We start from the raw sequence: 20,525 nt of genomic DNA on the forward strand, positions 1-20,525 counted from the left end.
TAATTAGGAAATTGAATAATCAGTACTATTACTATTAACATTCTACAACCCCGATTCCAAAAAAGTTGGGACAAAAGTACAAATTGTAAATAAAAATGGAATGCAATAATTTACAAATCTCAAAAACTGATATTGTATTCACAATAGAACATAGAGAACATATCAAATGTCAAAAGTGAGACATTTTCAAATTTCATGCCAAATGTTGGCTCATTTGAAATTTCATGAGAGCAACACATCTCAAAAAAGTTGGGACAGGGGCAATAAGAGACTGGAAAAGTTAAAGGTACAAAAAAGGAACAGCTGGAGGACCAAATTGCAACTCATTAGGTCAATTGGCAATAGGTCATTAACATGACTGGGTATAAAAAGAGCATCTTGGCGTGGCAGCGGCTCTCAGAAGTAAAGATGGGAAGAGGATCACCAATCCCCCCAATTCTGCACCGACAAATAGTGGAGCAATATCAGAAAGGAGTTCGACAGTGTAAAATTGCAAAGAGTTTGAACATATCATCATCTACAGTGCATAATATCATCAAAAGATTCAGAGAATCTGGAAGAATCTCTGTGCGTAAGGGTCAAGGCCGGAAAACCATACTGGGTGCCCGTGATTTTCGGGCCCTTAGACGGCACTGCATCACATACAGGCATGCTTCTGTATTGGAAATCATAAAATGGGCTCAGGAATATTTCCAGAGAACATTATCTGTGAACACAATTCACTGTGCCATCCGCCGTTGCCAGCTAAAACTCCGTAGTTCAAAGAAGAAGCCGTATCTAAACACGATCCAGAAGCGCAGATGTCTTCTCTGGGCCAAGGCTCATTTAAAATGGACAGTGGCAAAGTGGAAAACTGTTCTGTGGTCAGACGAATCAAAATTTGAAGTTCTTTATGGAAATCAGGGACGCCGTGTCATTCGGACTAAAGAGGAGAAGGACGACCCAAGTTGTTATCAGCGCTCAGTTCAGAAGCCTGCATCTCTGATGGTATGGGGTTGCATTAGTGCGTGTGGCATGGGCAGCTTACACATCTGGAAAGACACCATCAATGCTGAAAGGTATATCCAGGTTCTAGAGCAACATATGCTCCCATCCAGACGACGTCTCTTTCAGGGAAGACCTTGCATTTTCCAACATGACAATGCCAAACCACATACTGCATCAATTACAGCATCATGGCTGCGTAGAAGAAGGGTCCGGGTACTGAACTGGCCAGCCTGCAGTCCAGATCTTTCACCCATAGAAAACATTTGGCGCATCATAAAACGGAAGATACGACAAAAAAAGACCCAAGACAGTTGAGCAACTAGAATCCTACATTAGACAAGAATGGGTTAACATTCCTATCCCTAAACTTGAGCAACTTGACTCCTCAGTCCCCAGACGTTTACAGACTGTTGTAAAGAGAAAAGGGGATGTCTCACAGTGGTAAACATGGCCTTGTCCCAACTTTTTTGAGATGTGTTGCTGTCATGAAATTTAAAATCACCTAATTTTTCTCTTTAAATGATACATTTTCTCAGTTTAAACATTTGATATGTCATCTATGTTCTATTCTGAATAAAATATGGAATTTTGAAACTTCCACATCATTGCATTCCGTTTTTATTTACAATTTGTACTTTGTCCCAACTTTTTTTGGAATCGGGGTTGTACATTAAAGCTCTCCATGGTAATCTAGGAGATCATCACAGGAGTCATGATCATATGAGAACAGTAAACAAACACAGCGGAAACAACTCAGCAGTACGAAGAGACAAGTCGTACTTGGTGAAGTCTTTCTGGCAGGCCAGGAGCTCCTGCAGGAACAGAATACAGGGAGCCTGGAAGAGGTGTGGGTTCCCCAGGGACCGTAAACATTGCTGCACCATGTCTAAAACTTCACACACACTCATAGCCTGGGACTTTTTTAAGGCAAGAGTCTGGAGAACACTACACACACACACACACACACACACACACACACACAGGTGAGGAATTAGTAATTGCATGCTGTTCGACCAGAGCATATACAGTATTTTGTTATACATTTCTGTTTTATGACTTCTACATTATCGAGTCAGTACAAAAACAGTTTAGAGTCCCAAATGTTCGTTTTCCAGCTACGGGGGGAAATAGTTTGTATCTGAGCAGCGTATTACATAAGCGAGCACTTTTCAGATTAAAAAAAAGAAAACATAATGAAGGCTACTAGGTTTTGATGCAAAATTAAGACGCAAGTGTGACAGAGTCCAGAAGAACTGCGGATGTTTCTGTAAGATGCTCAGTAAATCTGCTCCTACAGCTCATTTCCTTATAAAACTGCACTCACTGTACCTGAGACTACCATTTTTATTTTTTAAAGCAAAGGGTCGTCTCACACCAAATATCTACTTTGTTTCATTTATTACGGTTTACTGCTATTTATACAGGGGTGCTTGAAAGTTTGTGAACCCTTTAGAATTTTCTATATTTCTGCATAAATATGACCTAAGACGACATCAGATTTTCACACAAGTCCTAAAAGTAGATAAAGAGAACCCAGTTAAACAAATGAGACAAAAAATATTATACTTGGTCATTTATTTATTGAGGAAAATTATCCAATATTACATATCTGTGAGTGGCAAAACGATGTGAACCTCTAGGATTAGCAGTTAATTTGAAGGTGAAATTAGAGTCAGGCGTTTTCAATCAATGGGATGACAATCAGGTGTGAGTGGGCACCCTGTTTTATTTAAAGAACAGGGATCTATCAAAGTCTGATCTTCACAACACATGTTTGTGGAAGTGTATCATGGCACGAACAAAGGAGATTTCTGAGGACCTCAGAAAAAGCGTTGTTGATGCTCATCAGGCTGGAAAAGGTTACAAAACCATCTCTAAAGAGTTTGGACTCCACCAATCCACAGCCAGACAGATTGTGTACAAATGGAGGAAATTCAAGACCATTGTTACCCTCCCCAGGAGTGGTCGACCAACAAAGATCACTCTAAGAGCAAGGCGTGTAATAGTTGGCAAGGTCACAAAGGACCCCAGGGTAACTTCTAAGCAACTGAAGGCCTCTCTCACATTGGCTAATGTTAATGTTCATGAGTCCACCATCAGGAGAACACTGAACAACAATGGTGTGCATGGCAGGGTTGCAAGGAGAAAGCCACTGCTCTCCAAAAAGAACATTGCTGTTCGTCTGCAGTTTGCTAAAGCATGGACAAGCCAGAAGGCTATTGGAAAAATGTTTTGTGGATGGATGAGACCAAAATAGAACTTTTTGGTTGAAATGAGAAGTGTTATGTTTGGAGAAAGGAAAACACTGCATTCCTGCATAAGAACCTTATCCCATCTGTGAAACATGGTGGTGGTAGTATCATGGTTTGGGTCTGTTTTGCTGCATCTGGGCCAGGACGGCTTGCCATCATTGATGGAACAATGAATTCTGAATTATACCAGCAAATTCTAAAGGAAAATGTCAGGATATCTGTCCATGAACTGAATCTCAAGAGAAGGTGGGTCATGCAGCAAGACAACGACCCTAAGCACACAAGTCGTTCTACCAAAGAATGGTTAAAGAAGAATAAAGTTAATGTTTTGGAATGGCCAAGTCAAAGTCCTGACCTTAATCCAATGGAAATGTTATGGAAGGACCTGAAGCGAGCAGTTCATGTGAGGAAACCCACCAACATCCCAGAGTTGAAGCTGTTCTGTACGGAGGAATTGGCTAAAATTCCTCCAAGCCGGTGTGCAGGACTGATCAACAGTTACCGGAAACGTTTAGTTGCAGTTATTGCTGCACAAGGGGGTCACACCAGATACTGAAAGCAAAGGTTCACATACTTTTGCCACTCACAGATATGTAATATTGGTTCATTTTCCTCAACAAATAAATGGCCAAGTATAATATTTTTGTCTCATTTGTTTAACTGGGTTCTCTTTATCTACTTTTAGGACTTGTGTAAAAATCTGAGGTTTTAGGTCATATTTATGCAGAAATATAGAAAATTCTAAAGGGTTCACAAACTTTCATGCACCACTGTAGTATTTTTTTAACGTCGAAACATGTAATTTCTTTATTTGTAAGCCATTTTTGGTCTATGGCATTTCTTTACATGCGCCCAAGACTTTTGCACAGTACGGAAGCAGAGAGAGGCCCTTCATATAATCCTTTCTTTTTTTTTCTTTTTTTTATTCACCTTGTTATCCTGAGATAACGACATAATTAATTCAGGATCTCGAGAAAACAACACAACTAATTCGAGATCTCGAGAAAACAAAACAATTATTCCGTGATCTCGAGAAAACAAAACAATTATTTCATGATCTCGAGTAAACAGCTGAGAAATGGTTCATTCAGGTGCGCCAAGAGACTTGTGATATGCTGACTTTGGGGCTATTTCTCATTCTGTATAGACGCAACTTTGGTCATTAGAATGTCTGGAATAATCGATCACCTAATAAGGCAATATTTTGATCAGGAGTTGACACAGGGAGAGATTGCATCAAGTCTTTTAATAAGGGATGATTTCAAAATTAGTCCCTCTTGGCACCTCTTGTTTTTTCGAGATCATGGAATAATTGTTTTGTTTTCTCGAGATCTTGAATTAGTTGTGTTGTTTTCTCGAGATCCTGAATTAATTATGTCGTTATCTCGGGATAACAAGGTGAATAAAAAAAAGATTATATGAAGGGCCTCTCGTGGCTTCCGTAGCACAGGACTGTACATTTATTTCACATATTAAATTACATCAATAAATAAATTACTCTGAAAGTCTAAGTTAATTAATTAGTATTAGTTCAGCAGTTCTGCAAAAATTACTGGACATTTCTCAAATTGTCTCAAACATTAAAAAAAAAAAAAAAAAAACTTAAAAAAATTAAAACAATACAATAATAAATGTAATAATTATGAATTTTTTTTTAAAATACATTTTAAAAATTGCAATGCTCTATATTAAAATTCCATTTAACAGTTATTCCATTAAATCGAGTCGTACATGAGCTGATAGCCTATAAGCCATGTACGAGGAGATTGAGTGGAGTAACTTTCATTCTATCCACATTCAGTGGATTTTGAGAAAAACCGAGCATTTTTATTTTTTGTAAATTCGATAAATAAAAACTTTATACAAAACGCCTGACAATCATTTCTGCTTAGAATGTAAACAAACCGGCGAAATGACAGGAGCAATTTGTGAAAAATGCTATAAAAATAATAAATTCTTGGAAAATTTTAAATAAATAAAATGCTCTTACCATCAAATACTTTCATTCCATATATTTTCTTGCCCTTTTTTTGTATTTTTTGGGGTTTTGCTTTCGAGTAGAGTTTTTATTTCATCCTCGGTTGGTTCAGCAACACGATCTGCCATTTTGTTTTTCTCTACTCATGTAGTAGAACAGCCAATTAGAGTGTGCGTTTGCTCATATCCAGTGAATATGGATAGAATAATTACCATCATTTATTGCAACATCAGCACCCGTTAACCACAAAATGATTAAAACTTACAAAATACTAACAAAAACACTTTTGTTAAATGTTGTGGAAAGTCCAAGACACAATTTTATCACAGCAATAAAACAGACGTTCCCTCACCGGTCCTTTTCTTCTTCTCTCTCTTGAAGTTAGTAAGACAAAGAAATCCAGGTTATGACCAAGAAACTATCCTAAAGACTTCCCCATCTCTGAAAACTTACAGTTACAGCCGTGTCTCTGACTCTTACAAACTGCTGATACTGAAGACTCCTTCCACAAACGCTACAAAACCGTGTCGTTCCAGAAAACTTCCCAATATCAACAGTTACACATTTTTAAATCTGATAATGTGGCATGTCACTGTACCTGGTCTCACTAATCGCCATGTCCTTCACAAAGCTGAATATGTGTTTCAGAATTGGGAATCTCTCTTTGACCGACACCGTGGGACGCGTTTCATCCACCGAGCGGTAGGAAAGCAGTCGGAGGCGGCCGCGGCTGGACAGCGCTCTGCGGGAAAAGGTCAGTGGGGACACGGGCTCTCCGCCCTGAGAGTGAAGGCTCTCTGTGGACCCTCGAGAACCCTGAGCACTGGCACTGCTGGAAGCGCCGGGATCTGAGGAAGCACAGATCTGGGTCTCGACGCTTGTAGGACTCTGGGAGGAGGAGGGAGCAGGACAGGCCTGGAAGTCACCTTCTGATATAGACACGGAGTGAGGGAGAGCAGGGACGATGGGGCTCTCTGCTGGTTTACAGGGATCAGGACATGGAGGTGGTGCAGCGGCAGTGCCAGCACCAGGGCTGAACCTGAACAACAGCAAGCTCTTACTGATACAGATCTCAGCTGGGGAGGGAGAGAGAGAGAAGAAATGTAAGAGAGAGAGCGTGCAAGAGACAAAGAGCGAGAACGTGTGTGAGACACACACACACACACACACACAATGTGCGAGAGCGCGAGAATGTGTGTGAGAGAGAGACAAGAGAGAATGTGAGAGAGCGCAAGAGAATGTGTGAGAGAGAAAGCGCGAGCGAATATGAGAGAAAGGAAAACAAAGAATGAGACAGAGAGACAGAGAATGTGAGTGTGTGTGAGAATGTGAGACAGCAAAACAAAGAGAGAGAGAGACCGAGAAAGAGACAGAACATGAGCGAATGTGAGTGAGAGAGAAAGAAAAAAAAAGAAAGAATGAGAGAGACAGAGAATGAGTGCATGTGTGAGGGAGAGAGAAAATGTGAGACAGCAAAACAAAGAAGAGACAGAGAGAGACACACAAAGAAAGAATGTGAGCAAGAGACAGACAATGTGAGAGACAATGTGAGACAGCAAAACAAAGAATGAGAGAGAGAGTTAGCGAGACAGAAAGAATGTGAGAGAGACAGAGAGAGCGAGAACGTGTGTGTGTGTGTGTGTGTGTGTGAGAAAGAAATATGGAAACAGTGTGAGAAAAATCAGACAAATTAAAAAAAAGTTTGGTTTTATGACATGAATTTAATGCAAAAAAGAAAATATTCAAAAGCATTTTGCATTTATTTATTTTTATTTACCATTTTTATTAATTGATAAAAAATTTTATTTTTATTCAGATTTAATGCTATTATTACTATTATTCTGAATTATATTTATTGTATATTTCATGCAATGTTGCAAACTCAAGGTTTCAGTATCAGAATACAAAATGTGGTATTGTGCCGTCTCTAACTGTAAACTATCATCATCATCATCCTCCTCCTCTCTATTTGCATTATGTAATAAAGGGAAAAACTAACCCAAATACTCGGGTGTAACTTCTCTTTGACCGTCCCCTTTCTCTCCTGAGCCGTTTGTTTTGGCCAGCAGGGACCAGCGCTGCTTCATCTCCAACTAAAACACAAAGGCACGGTTCACTTCAACACAACTAACGCATCGCTCGGGGTGAATAGAGTAATAACGAGTCAGGCTCAGCCTCACCATCCAGGTCCTGATGCCATCAGCGAGCATGTAGACTTGGGCGAGGTCCTCACTCACACAGCTCTGCCCCTGCTTTACCACTGGAGGAGCAAAACACAGCGACACACGGGGGGGCATATAAACACACTGTGCAAAAATGGCCGCTTGTTTGTCAGTATCAGATCTGGTAATGGGTAAGTGATGAATTAACAACAGCCTACAACACACACACACCAGCTGTTGATCTCCTACCACTGTTAGTCATTTTTGGCTGTATAATGAATCAAGACTGTAAAACCAGATAATATTCAGTGCTTTTTTGATAATGGAGTACTGAACTCTATCGTGTGTTCCCTTATGTTTGCTTGCGTTTTATAAAAAGTGAAAGCACGCTTCAATGGCGATACAAAAACCTATAAATCACTTTGATCATAACTCAGTTCTTGGAAGTGGATTTTTCACAATAAAACTCTTTACCAAAGTTTCTGAGGGAAGTGTGAAGAGCTGGGGTGTGGTACACCATAGCTGCCCAGATAGCGTTTACAGCCTGATCGACCTTCGACCCCGTAGCAATCTCGTTTCTGACCAGCTGCTTCTTACACGACAGCATGAGGACCCTCATAAGCTCCACCCTTTCAGCACGCGACTCACAGGAAGGATCCCAGCGAACAAAGTCCAACAGGAACTCCACCAGGTCATCTCCGGAGGCGACGGATTTTGTCTAGAGGTCAGGAGTGTGCGCAAACACGCAAAAATAAGGTCATATTTGACAGACAGACTTTATTATCCTGCTTCATGTTTACTTTGGAGCTGTGTGAATGGATTGAGCTGTATAAACATTATTAATTGTCGACAAATCATACATTCATCAGCGTCCATAGGCATGTTACGATATATCATGCGACGATAAATCATAAACAATGATGGAATTTTAAAAACGAATTGGATCATTATCATCAGGCTGCAGAATCTTAGTTTATCATAGCTGTAATTATGTTGGTTAGACAGCAGAGGGTGCTATAATGTACAGTAATGGGAATGCACGCAACTTCACTCGAGGCGGAAGTAACACAGCTCTGAAATGGGAAAGTGCTGCGAGATTGACTGTACAAACAGATTTAACAAGAAATCGGAGCTATCTTTTTAGACTGCAAAAAAAAAAAAGAGAAGCAAATGGAGGTAATAAAAATGTTCGTAATAGTTTATTAAGAAAAGGCCTATTTGTGATGAACTTTTCGCATTTTTAATAAAAGAAATATTTTAGTTAATAGGCTATTATATTTTATTCTATCTACATTCACTGGATATGAGCAATCGTGCACTCCGATTGGCTGCTCTACTACTAGAGTAATCAGCTCATATGTCGTTAGTAGAGAAAAACAAAATAACGGCGCATGTTGCTGAACCAACTGAGGACGAAATAAAAACTCTACTCAAAAACAAAAACCCCAAAAAATACAAATAAATAAATAATGGAATAAAACGTTCTTACCATCAAATACGTCTTTTTTTTTTCAAGAATTATCATCTCATTTTTTCACAAATTGCGACTGTCATTTTGCCGGTTTGTTTACATTCTAAGCGGAAATTATTTTGTCAGACGTTTTGTATAAAGTTTTTATTTATCGAATTTGCTAAAAATAAAAATGCTCTGTTTCTCAAAATCCAGTGAACGTGGATAGAATAAAACAGTTATTCCACTCAATCTCATCATACATGGCTTATAGCTCATGTACGACTCGATTTAATGGGATAACTTAAATATATAAATATGAACCATTAAATTTTTTCGCTAAAGTTACATCACCTTGTGATGTTCTTTGTTTATATTTGACTCGCTCCATCTGTTGCAGTATAACAATGTCGTATTCGGGTGCATTTCAATACGACAACTTTTCACTGATTGAAATTGATTTCAAAATCCCTAAACTATAGAGGAAGTCTAAATAAATAAGGAACACAAACTGCATTTAATTATAGAATTATCACAAAACGTGAGACTGTATTACATTTCACAGGTTAAAAGTGAGCGGCTTAAAAACTAAGCGATGTTTGATGTAATGATCCGTTTCTTCGAGGGCTTGTACCTGTTGCGCGTCATCGCTACGGTGTTCAGGTTCTCGACTTCTGGCTTGTCGACTCACGCCATGTGTGAACACGGGCTTCCACAGAGGAGAGGCGATCACGTGGTTCATCATGGCTGCAGGAAGCTCCTTCACGCTGTGAACGTCTGAGAAAAACAAGCCAAAAACAAGCCATGAAGTAATTAACAACCCGAGTATCTCACACTAAAGGTTATGGATTGGTGGCCTTTTGTTTGTTGGGTTCACGCTTTTGGAACCGGGGAATTGGATTGGCTATATGATAAATCCCAGGATCATCTCCAGTGGCTGAAATAATTAAAAAATAAAAAAAGCCTGATTCAACATCAGCAGTCAAGAGTTACACACCTATACTGTGATCACCTCCACTTCTCCGGATGATCACATGAACGGGACGTTAAGTGGAAAAATTCAGAAATATGACGTATTTAAATAATATTGGCTGGCGTTGAGTGGTATATCAGATATGTTCCATTCAGCTAGCATAATACTGAATGAGTCGAAGAAGAGTCTAACTGAATGGAATATATCTGATATACCATGAAAAAGCCAGCTATCATTATTATTATAATACATACTGTACGCGCACTCTTCCAGTTTTTCGATGTCCGTTGGTATGTTTTTCTCTTGTAAACAGAGGGGAACCATCAGGGCCTTCAGAGAAGGCCTAAACATCTCAGCATTTCGAATGTTATATTTAATTTCTTTCATTCTTTCATAATGTCATTAGAATTATTCTCTTCGAATTTAGCCTCATTTTCTATCAAATTTCCTTCAGAAATATAAGGGTTACTGTCCTGAAAACATTAAAATCGAGTTATCCAGTGAGATTTATTTGTTTGGTGTCTCTAGGCTGAGAAGAGTTTAGAGCTGGCTCACTCACTGGTTAGGATTTCATTGCCGGGACAGAAGGCCATAGCAGTGTATGTTTATGTAGGAAGTGACGGATGATTTAACCAATCAGATTTTGATTTATAGTGAGCGGGACTAAAAATGTATTGTCCTCCGGCTTCACGAAGGCCAACGTGAGCTTAACCACGACTTGGTAGTGAAGTCACCTTCCAGCCGGTGTAGCGTTCATCAGCAGTGTTAGCGAATGCTAATAAAGCGGTCAAGTCAATGCTATCGAGAGCAAGTAGCACAGGCTAACGACCGAGAAACTAAGCTTTCTGTCTCCAGACTCTTCTTCCATGCTGCACGCTCCCTACAGTATTTTTCACTCAGACTTAAGTAATCATTTCCCTGTGTAATTTCATCTCATCTCATCTCATTATCTCTAGCCGCTTTATCCTGTTCTACAGGGTCGCAGGCAAGCTGGAGCCTATCCCAGCTGACTACGGGTGAAAGGTGGGGTACACCCTGGACAAGTCGCCAGGTCATCACAGGGCTGACACATAGACACAGACAACCATTCACACTCACATTCACACCTACGGTCAATTTAGAGTCACCAGTTAACCTAACCTGCATGTCTTTGGACTGTGGGGGAAACCGGAGCACCCGGAGGAAACCCACGCGGACACGGGGAGAACATGCAAACCCCGCACAGAAAGGCCCTCGCCGGCCACAGGGCTCGAACCCAGGACCTTCTTGCTGTGAGGCGACAGCACTAACCACTACACCACCGTGCCGTCCCCTGTGTAATTTACTTTTTAAAATCAACACCGACAGCTACACACAACGGCGCGATCTGACAGCCTGCCGCTAATCCCTTACTAAATCCTTTACCCTGTTGCTTTTTTGGTGTGTCTGTCTAAGTTTTGGCTGAGCTCAAGTCCCAGCTCGAATAGTAACGGTTCGCCACTGCTTGTAAATATGCGTGAAGAATATCTAATGAAGGTTTGGTAGCCTTTCGGGTGTTCAACACGGCTTTAATTTCAGTTTATTCATTTAGTGCCTAATCCTCGCACTGGATTATCCTCTTCTTTCTCTTTCCCAGCAAACAAAGAAATGCTTCTGCGCATGTGCAGAAGAAAACTTTTGTCATTGGATATTCGCTTCAGCTCCGACGTGTGACATGTTGTCTTGACAACCATGCAATATCTTAAACCATATTCAACACTCATTCTCCATTGGGTAGAGTGACATACTACACGTAGGATAAGCGAAATGCTAACAATATTGCATGCTATCAAACCGAATGAATGAAACCTGCTAGAAGGGAACAGAACATGTTTTTATTCCATCGAAAAAGTGCCCTGTATGTATAATAATATAATGACAGAAATCTCATATATACCATTTGAGGATTTGAACGCCATGGTGCGTGAAGCCAGGCGACCCATCAGCCTCGACACGAGGAGCTGCAGGTCAGAGATCCAGGAGACGCTGATGTCTGGAAGCCCGAATGCTGTTACTGTAAACTTGTAGCCCCACTCAGTGTTACTGCTGTCCGAGTGGAAAAGGAACTGCAGCTGGTGGCCTGCTTTAAACGTCACTTTCTAAAAACAATAAAATCAATTACAAACTCATCTCACCACATTTCCTTTGGTGCTTTGCTTCATTTCGTTCTCCAACACATTTTCTAGCATTTAATAGACATATCTGGAATTATACAGAACATCCAAAAATATGGAAGATATCACAGTATACAGAAGTGCACCAATATAACAGCAATATAGTTTGCGAAATTATACAACCCCGATTCCAAAAAAGTTGGGACAAAGTACAAATTGTAAATAAAAACAGAATGCAATAATTTACAAATCTCAAAAACTGATATTGTATTCACAATAGAACATAGACAACATATCAAATGTCGAAAGTGAGACTTTTTGAAATTTCATGCCAAATATTGGCTCATTTGAAATTTCATGACAGCAACACATCTCAAAAAAGTTGGGACAGGGGCAATAAGAGGCTGGAAAAGTTAAAGGTACAAAAAAGGAACAGCTGGAGGACCAAATTGCAACTCATTAGGTCAATTGGCAATAGGTCATTAACATGACTGGGTATAAAAAGAGCATCTTGGAGTGGCAGCGGCTCTCAGAAGTAAAGATGGGAAGAGGATCACCAATCCCCCTAATTCTGCACCGACAAATAGTGCAGCAATATCAGAAAGGAGTTCGACAGTGTAAAATTGCAAAGAGTTTGAACATACCAATGCCAAACCACATACTGCATCAATTACAGCATCATGGCTGCGTAGAAGAAGGGTCCGGATACTGAACTGGCCAGCCTGCAGTCCAGATCTTTCACCCATAGAAAACATTTGGTGCATCATAAAACGGAAGATACGACAAAAAAGACCTAAGACAGTTGAGCAACTAGAATCCTACATTAGACAAGAATGGGTTAACATTCCTATCCCTAAACTTGAGCAACTTGTCTCCTCAGTCCCCAGACGTTTACAGACTGTTGTAAAGAGAAAAGGGGATGTCTCACAGTGGTAAACATGGCCTTGTCCCAATTTTTTTGAGATGTGTTGTTGTCATGAAATTTAAAAAAAATCACCTAATTTTTCTCTTTAAATGATACGTTTTCTCAGTTTAAACATTTGATATGTCATCTATGTTCTATTCTGAATAAAATATGGAATTTTGAAACTTCCACATCATTGCATTCCGTTTTTATTTACAATTTGTACTTTGTCCCAACTTTTCTGGAATCGGGGTTGTATGCACAAAAAAAAAAAAAAGGGTCAGAGCGAGTGAATTTATTGCACAAGTATTTCTTTTTTTCAAAAATCTTTCACACGAGGTGATTTTATTTTCAAACATGGACACCATATTCACTCAGCGTACCAGATTAAAGCTTTACGGACACGAGTTGCTCGAGATAATTGGACCAATATGGTGTCAGCATTAGGAGTAAGTGATACAAATTTATCGCTCACCTTTGGCCACTTTTCAGAGCCGACTTTCATGTCATACCGCACTTTGCCTCCTCTGGAATCGGTAAATTCCAAATAGTCGTACCTGCCCGTTCAGGAAAACACAAGCTGGTTAACAGATAGCAGTGTGGCAAGTCTTTTACTTTAAAGTAGAAAACACTTTTTATGAATGATTTTTGCCCAAGTTACGTGTGCAATCCTATCAGAAGGGAACATTCATGAGTAAGGATGTGTCAGAACGAGGAGGAGCTTCTTCCCTCAGGCTATTTGGGCTTTTCTTCAGGACATTAACAGTAACAAAGAACTAGGTATCACCACCACTTCATCCTCATATCTCTTGTATCATCTTCATATACAGTTCAATAAGTATTGAACACGTCAACATTTTCCTCAGTAAATATATTTCTGTTGAGGCTACTGACATGAAATTCTCACCAGATGTCGGTAACAACCCAAATAACTCACACATACAGTGTACACACCCTGTTAAAATTATTATAAATTTTTTTTTTAAACAGAAAAACCCAAGACCACAATAAATAATTTCAAAACTTTTCCCACCTTTAAAGTGCATATCCTGGACCAATTTTGTGTTTTTTTTTTTATATGAAAGTATGTCCCTTTACACGCTCATCCAGAAGGGTAATTTTGCACAAGGCCATCCGTCTACAGCAGAAAAAAATAAAATAAAACGCGTCTGGAAAAATCCCAAGGGAGTCTGGAGCCAGAATCGTGACGTCATGTGCGGATCCACCGGCAGGCTGAGAGAGCTTACACGGTTTCAGGGCACAGCCTGTGTAGACCAAGTTTAGCAGCGAGCGATTTTGCATTGAAATATGGAATTGTCGCCTGAGCTTCTAACCCCATGGATTCATGCATCAATGCTCATCTATCTATTGTTACATAAATCATATTTTTTCTAAATTACTATTATGTATTTAGATATTTCTTCATTTAGAAGAGCACTGGCTACTGTAGGAGAAAGATTTCATAAGCTACACACATGGAATCGGCTAAGCAGGGTTGTATATACCGTACATTTAATGTGTTTGACACGTCCCAAGATCTCAAGCCCTGACACGCAGATCCTTTGATACATGTGAAGTGTATTATCGCCCAGCGCTTTCGTGTTGTTTACTTTTGTGCGCGTCAATAAATAACATTATCCGTGTACCACACAAACACAGGAACACCTAATTTAGAGTATAGTCTCTCTTATTTCTTACCCTGGCAACAGTCGACTTGTGAATTGCCGATTTTCTTTGTCTTTTTCTCGGCTCTGCTTTGGTCCTCGGCTTCCAGGTGCTTCGCACGAAGCGCTCCCATTTCTCTCTCATTGTCTGGTCTTTTGGAAATCGATGAGTACTAATCCCATAATGATTGGTGTTGCTACACCCTCCTACGATACATCTGTTAACCATTTTAATAATTACACGATAACGTTGAAGAAATTTGCAGAAAACCACCAGGTTGTTTTCTCATGAACAAACCAGCGCTGACGTAAGATTCAGAGGGAGGCGTCCTGCACGCGACGTCACGAAAAGCAATGTTTGCCGGGAAATCCAAATGCCAAGTTTTTTCAGAGGCGGACCAATTCGCCTCAAATGGCTCGATTTCAACTGAATTTTTCTGGTATTGCGCAAGGTAAAAAAATTGCACAAAATGTGACAGATATTTGACCAAAGTTTAATATAAAACAGGAGAATTACATTGATCTTGCTCCTGAATTTACCCGTGATGTGCACTTTAATGTGACCCATAACCTGTACAATTCAACTGAAAAGCATAAAATAAATAAATAAATAAATAAATCGAGTACAATAAGCTGGTTGCATAAGTGTGCACACCCTTAAACTAATACTTTGTTGAAGCACCTTATGATTTAATTACAGCATTCAGTCTTTTTGGGTCAGAGTCTATCAGCCTGCCACGTCTAGACTTGGCAATATTTGCCCACTCTTCCTTGCAAAAGCGCTCTAAATCTGTTAGAACGCACTGCACATTGTACCTAGCGGTCGTTCGTCCAGTCTTAGGATACGCTACTCGAGTCTGGTGTCCGCAGTCAGCTGAGCTTCTCAAACGCATCGGGCGTCAAAGTTTATTTTAGACCTCCCCTTTCTTTGCTCGGACAGCTATACGGACAGACTTGCTGCCATTAACCTTTCGCCAATTAGCTATTGGCACCAGTTTTAGGACGTGGTATTCTTTAAGGTCATCAATGCCATTATAACAATCTCATCTGATATTTTACCCTGTCGTTCGATACCAACTAGCTCTACTGCAAATCCCAATGTAATTTCTTTCTGTCCTTGTAAGTGTAGAATTGCGACATACCGATACTCACTTTTCGTGAGAACCACTCGAATTTGGAACTCTCTTCCCGAACATTTCAGGTTCACCCAGGTTTCTCTCATACGGTTTAAATTCTTGTTACAGGCTTACTATCATGATGCACTTATCTCTGTGTATAACGTAGAAGAGACTCACGTTCCTGGAAAACTATGTGAGAGAAATGTAAGAAGTCACACATCCTTACCAGCCCTATTACCTGTTGTTCTTAGATTAACATCCAGATTTTTTCTATTACTGCATTGCATTTTAATAGATTAGTGTATCTATCCATCCATCTTCTTTTGTTTTATTAACTGGGCCCGCAGTAATTGGTGTAAACTGTTGTGGTGACCCTGCCTACGCGTAATCATACTTATTATTTTGTTTTCTTGTACATGTTATTTTCAATTATGTCATCAAGGTGAAGCTCAATAAAATTATTTTTTTAAAAATCAAGTATGATCTAGGCGGCACGGTGGTGTAGTGGTTAGTGCTGTCGCCTCACAGCAAGAAGGTCCGGGTTCGAGCCCCGTGGCCGGCGAGGGCCTTTCTGTGCGAAGTCTGCATGTTCTCCCCGTGTCCGCGTGGGTTTCCTCCGGGTGCTCCGGTTTCCCCCACAGTCCAAAGACATGCAGGTTAGGTTAACTGGTGACTCTAAATTGACCGTAGGTGTGAATGTGAGTGTGAATGGTTGTCTGTGTCTATGTGTCAGCCCTGTGATGACCTGGCGACTTGTCCAGGGTGTACCCCGCCTTTCGCCCGTAGTCAGCTGGGATAGGCTCCAGCTTGCCTGCGACCCTGTAGAACAGGATAAAGCAGCGAGAGATAATGAGATGAGAATGATCTCTACATTTCTATAACAGTTCTACATCTTGTGCAACCTAATTATAGTGCAATATACATTTCTTGTGTGCAATATATTTTTACATATTCTGTATATTGTATATTCTACAGTGTATATTGCAGAGCCAGATATGTATACATAGTCTGTGAAGCAGTCAATCATCACATTCTTTTTTTATACTATTGTACCCTCTCTCCTTTTTTACTACTCCAGGACTCGGACTCGAGTTCGACTCGTGCCCTAATTTTAAGGAATCGTGACTTGACTTGGACATGAGCACTGATGACTCGGACTCGTACATTAACTGCATTCGGACTCGTGAATTGGACACGAGGACTCGGATTTTTTCCTTTATTTTTTGTAACATGCTATAATTAGGCAGAAGATATAAATATCTACATTAATTTTTATACGAAATTTTGTGCAAGAGAATGCACATTCACCTGTTCATATGTCATGTCCAGGAACAAACTAACGTTAATGGCGCTAAAATGCCTGGAGAGAAGCGGCTAGGATTGTCTGCTTTGCTTATACAGACTTCTCGTGCAGTGGGAAAAAATGCACTGCTTTGTGTTCCATATGTAGAAGAACTATCGAGGAGACGACGGGGACGACCTCGAACTTCAATCGTCATTTGGTAAGACTCCACCCAGAGAAGGAAGTGACACGCTATGTTCATTGCCCTGTTGATAGCGGGGCTTGCTGACCAATGAACTAGCTAGTGTTAACCCTCTCTCATGTTATTCGCCCTGTTGATAGTGGGCGGGGCTTGCTGAGCGATGAGCAAGCTTTTTATCTACAGCCTATTAACTAAAATGGGGCAGTCAGTGGGGCGGTAACGTTAGTCCAACACAGTAGCAGAGACGCTTTCACATAAAGGCAGCAACAGCCACCGTCAACTGGTGCGGATGGAGTCTTGTTCTCAGACTCGACTCGAAATTTTCTTTAATGACTTGGACTTGACTCAGACTTGAACACTAGGGACTCGAGACTGGACTCGGACTCGAGGTTTAGTGACTCGACTGCAATCAGCATTTCACTGCATGTCGTACTCCGCATGATTGTGTGTGACGAACAGAACTTGAATTTATCTTACTGATTTATTCAGACTTGGTACAAATCTGAGGACATGTTTCTTGATACCGATAGCGAATTGACCCACTTGCATCTTGACCCTGGTAAAGGGACGCGTGCGCGTCTCAGTGCTTGCAGAAGTGCAGTGCTCTCACAGACACCAGCTTCTTCACTGCACCACGCTCGCCAATACTGACCATCCCACACATTTTAAACGATCGCCACGCCCGTTCTGCATGCTCATGCTCTAAGTTACCGTTTAAATGTCTGAAGACTTGTATTTCTACTTGGATTGTAGAAAGAAGCTGTAGTTCCTCCTTTTGACATTTTCACAGAGGACGGTTTACAGTCCGTTTTGTCTCGATTAACGCTTCGTCATCATTAACCGTGAAATATCATCATTACATTAATGGTATTTAGCAGACGCTCTTATCCAGAGTGATGTATTAGATACCCAGAGCAGCCTGTGGGAGCAGTTGGGGGTTAGGTGCCTTGCTCAAGGGCACTTCAGCCATTCCTGCTGGTCCAGGGAATCAAACCGGCAACCTTTTGGTCTCAAAGCTGCTTCTCTGAGTTTTCAAAAACACAAACACGTGTACCTCTTCTCCGTCTCGCAGCGTTCGTCGAAATCCACCTCGAAATACGTGGCACCGGGACAGAGGAACACAGTGTTCTCATGTTTACTGTCTTCATAATTGTGAGGGGACTCCATTGCCCATGTCCTCAACACCACCGGCTGCTGAGGATTCTGCCAGCCGTCCACGTCCCCCTGTAAAAACGTGCAGCGCTTCATTAGACAAGAACTCTAGCACAAATGCGTTTACTCTGGATCCTATTTCGTCTGGACATTTCCTGCTTCCAAGGCAATTAATCCTCACGTTCAGACATGACCTCAAACAAGCATTCGTCTCACTCACCTTGGAAGAGTCCTCGACGCTGCTGGCCAGCTTCTTGAGCAGCTCCAGCAAAGAGAAGAAACTCCTGAGAATGCTGCAGTGAGGAATGTCCAGAGCGCACAGCTCCAGCAGGAAGATCGCCTACACCAGCGTCACACAGAGACAGGATTTTTTAAAAAAATGATGGTAATGTGAGCCCTTGCTCACAAATGTAATTTATCACACTTTTTTTTTTTTTTTGCTCATTAGCTTGGTATGGCATGGAATATCAAAAGTAAAGACACCCCAGCTGGGAAATACCGTGGATTACTGCCTGATTACCTGTGTATCAAGTTCAGCAGTTGTATTCTGGTCTAATGTCAATGTCCATTTTGGAATCAAACGGCTTTTACTGTCTTTTACGTTAAGAGTGTGGTGTGGGATTAGTAACCTAGGGACTCATTTTATTGTTTGTAAGGGATGTAACCAAATATGAATACTTCATTCAGACTGAATAGATGTTTATTAAATACTTATAAATAAGGAGGACAAGTCTAGGCACGGTGGTGTAGTGGTTAGCACTGTTGCCTTACAGCAAGAAGGTTTTGGGTTCGAGCCCAGTGGCCAGTGAGGGCCTTTCTGTGTGGAGTTTACATATTCTCCCCGTGTCTGTAAGACATCCAGTTAGGTTAACTCAAAAAAAAAAAAAGGGCTCTTCCACACCAGGAGCATGGGTGCGGCACCGATTTCCATTTCGATAGCCCTCGGCCTTTTGTCTATATAGCAAAGGTTACAATGGGGGTCAAGTCCTCTGGTAACAGAGTTTGACTTCCCTACTCACATCTGCATTGCAACGTGCCTTGCCAGATGGCACTAGGTACCATTTTTATGATGGTCTTTGGTATGACCCAACTGTGAGTAGAACTTGCGATCTCCTGGTCAAGAGGCAGACATGCTAACCACTAGGCCAACTTGTGGTTACTTAGGTTAACTGGCTACTCTAAATTGCCCATTGGTGTGAAATGTGTGTGAGTGCGCAGAAAGGAACTGGCCACTCTACTGCTGCAAATCCTGGCCAAGTCAACCAAAACATGGTTCACCTGAAACCCAGATTGGGTTATGAGAAAAGCTTGCCAGAAAGGCATCTTGCTCACATTACAGATGTGCATGTGTTCAACATGAACTGGTCACTGCACAATGCATTTACAGCATTCATCTTTAGTAACTGCCTGGTCAGGGTCATGGCGATTTTAAATGAGGCTAGTAACCCATTTACGTTTTGCAAAATAGAATGTGTCAGAATAAATCATGGGCACTTATAAACAAAATTAATAACTTCATTTCGATTCTTCTAATTGAGGCCAATTATGAACTGGAGTGATGTAGCTGAGGTTGAGGAACTGTCAGAGCCACAATTTCACACACTGTGCTGACAGTGCTGGCATTTCTACCTCAACAGGGTTCCAGGGTTTAGGCAATGCCCACTATACCATCCACTACTGGATAAAACTAAAATAAAATCTTACAACATTGTTTGAATGTCTAGAGCAAGATATTTTGTTATTTTGCAAATAATAACACTTCAGATATTGTTTTAACAGGAATAAGCATCACTGTATAAATGACAGAGTGCAGATAGTTGAGTAACTACATGTCCTTCGGGTTGTTGAGACATGGAGGGGTGGGAATATCTTCTAGCCCACAGTTCAGGTCAGAGTCCTTTGAGCTCTAGAAGTAAATGCTTTGGCTTTCACAACATTCTGTTCCCAAAAACTGATGTCGGGGAGAAAAGAGGGAAAAAAAAAAGTCTTTACACAAAGAAGCTTTTCTTGCTTTTGTAGATTTTTTTTTTTTTAAACTGTTCTTCCGTGTCGGGACTCTTCGGGGAAAAAGAAAGTATATTCCGACAAGTAGCTAACGCTAACACTAGGCCACAAATCTGCACCGTCACTCCAGTCATTTTGAGGAATTTTGTACGGATCAGAACCACTAATAAACTCTAATTTCCACATATATATATATCTATCCTTCGCTTCTTCCTGACTAAGATTGTCCAAGTAATCCAGTAGTAGACCTTTTTTAGCTGTGGTT

At 40.7% G+C, this 20,525-nt stretch overlaps 1 protein-coding gene across 2 annotated transcripts in view; it reads right to left on the reverse strand.

The window, feature by feature from the left end:
• Positions 1 to 20,525, reverse strand: part of zzef1 (zinc finger, ZZ-type with EF hand domain 1) — a 173,338-nt gene that overhangs the window by 74,433 nt on the left and 78,380 nt on the right. For both annotated transcript variants that reach the window (XM_060912546.1, XM_060912545.1), the window contains exons 21-30: positions 18,477 to 18,596; positions 18,159 to 18,328; positions 13,314 to 13,395; positions 11,718 to 11,919; positions 9,464 to 9,606; positions 7,854 to 8,097; positions 7,398 to 7,477; positions 7,217 to 7,310; positions 5,816 to 6,293; positions 1,768 to 1,932 (exon numbers count right to left, since the gene is read on the reverse strand). In XM_060912546.1, coding sequence (XP_060768529.1) covers positions 1,768 to 1,932; positions 5,816 to 6,293; positions 7,217 to 7,310; positions 7,398 to 7,477; positions 7,854 to 8,097; positions 9,464 to 9,606; positions 11,718 to 11,919; positions 13,314 to 13,395; positions 18,159 to 18,328; positions 18,477 to 18,596 — 1,778 coding nt within the window. The remainder of the gene's footprint in view (positions 1 to 1,767; positions 1,933 to 5,815; positions 6,294 to 7,216; positions 7,311 to 7,397; positions 7,478 to 7,853; positions 8,098 to 9,463; positions 9,607 to 11,717; positions 11,920 to 13,313; positions 13,396 to 18,158; positions 18,329 to 18,476; positions 18,597 to 20,525) is intronic.

The sequence above is a fragment of the Neoarius graeffei genome, chromosome 28 (assembly GCF_027579695.1).
Source record: "Neoarius graeffei isolate fNeoGra1 chromosome 28, fNeoGra1.pri, whole genome shotgun sequence".
Taxonomy (NCBI): domain Eukaryota; kingdom Metazoa; phylum Chordata; class Actinopteri; order Siluriformes; family Ariidae; genus Neoarius; species Neoarius graeffei.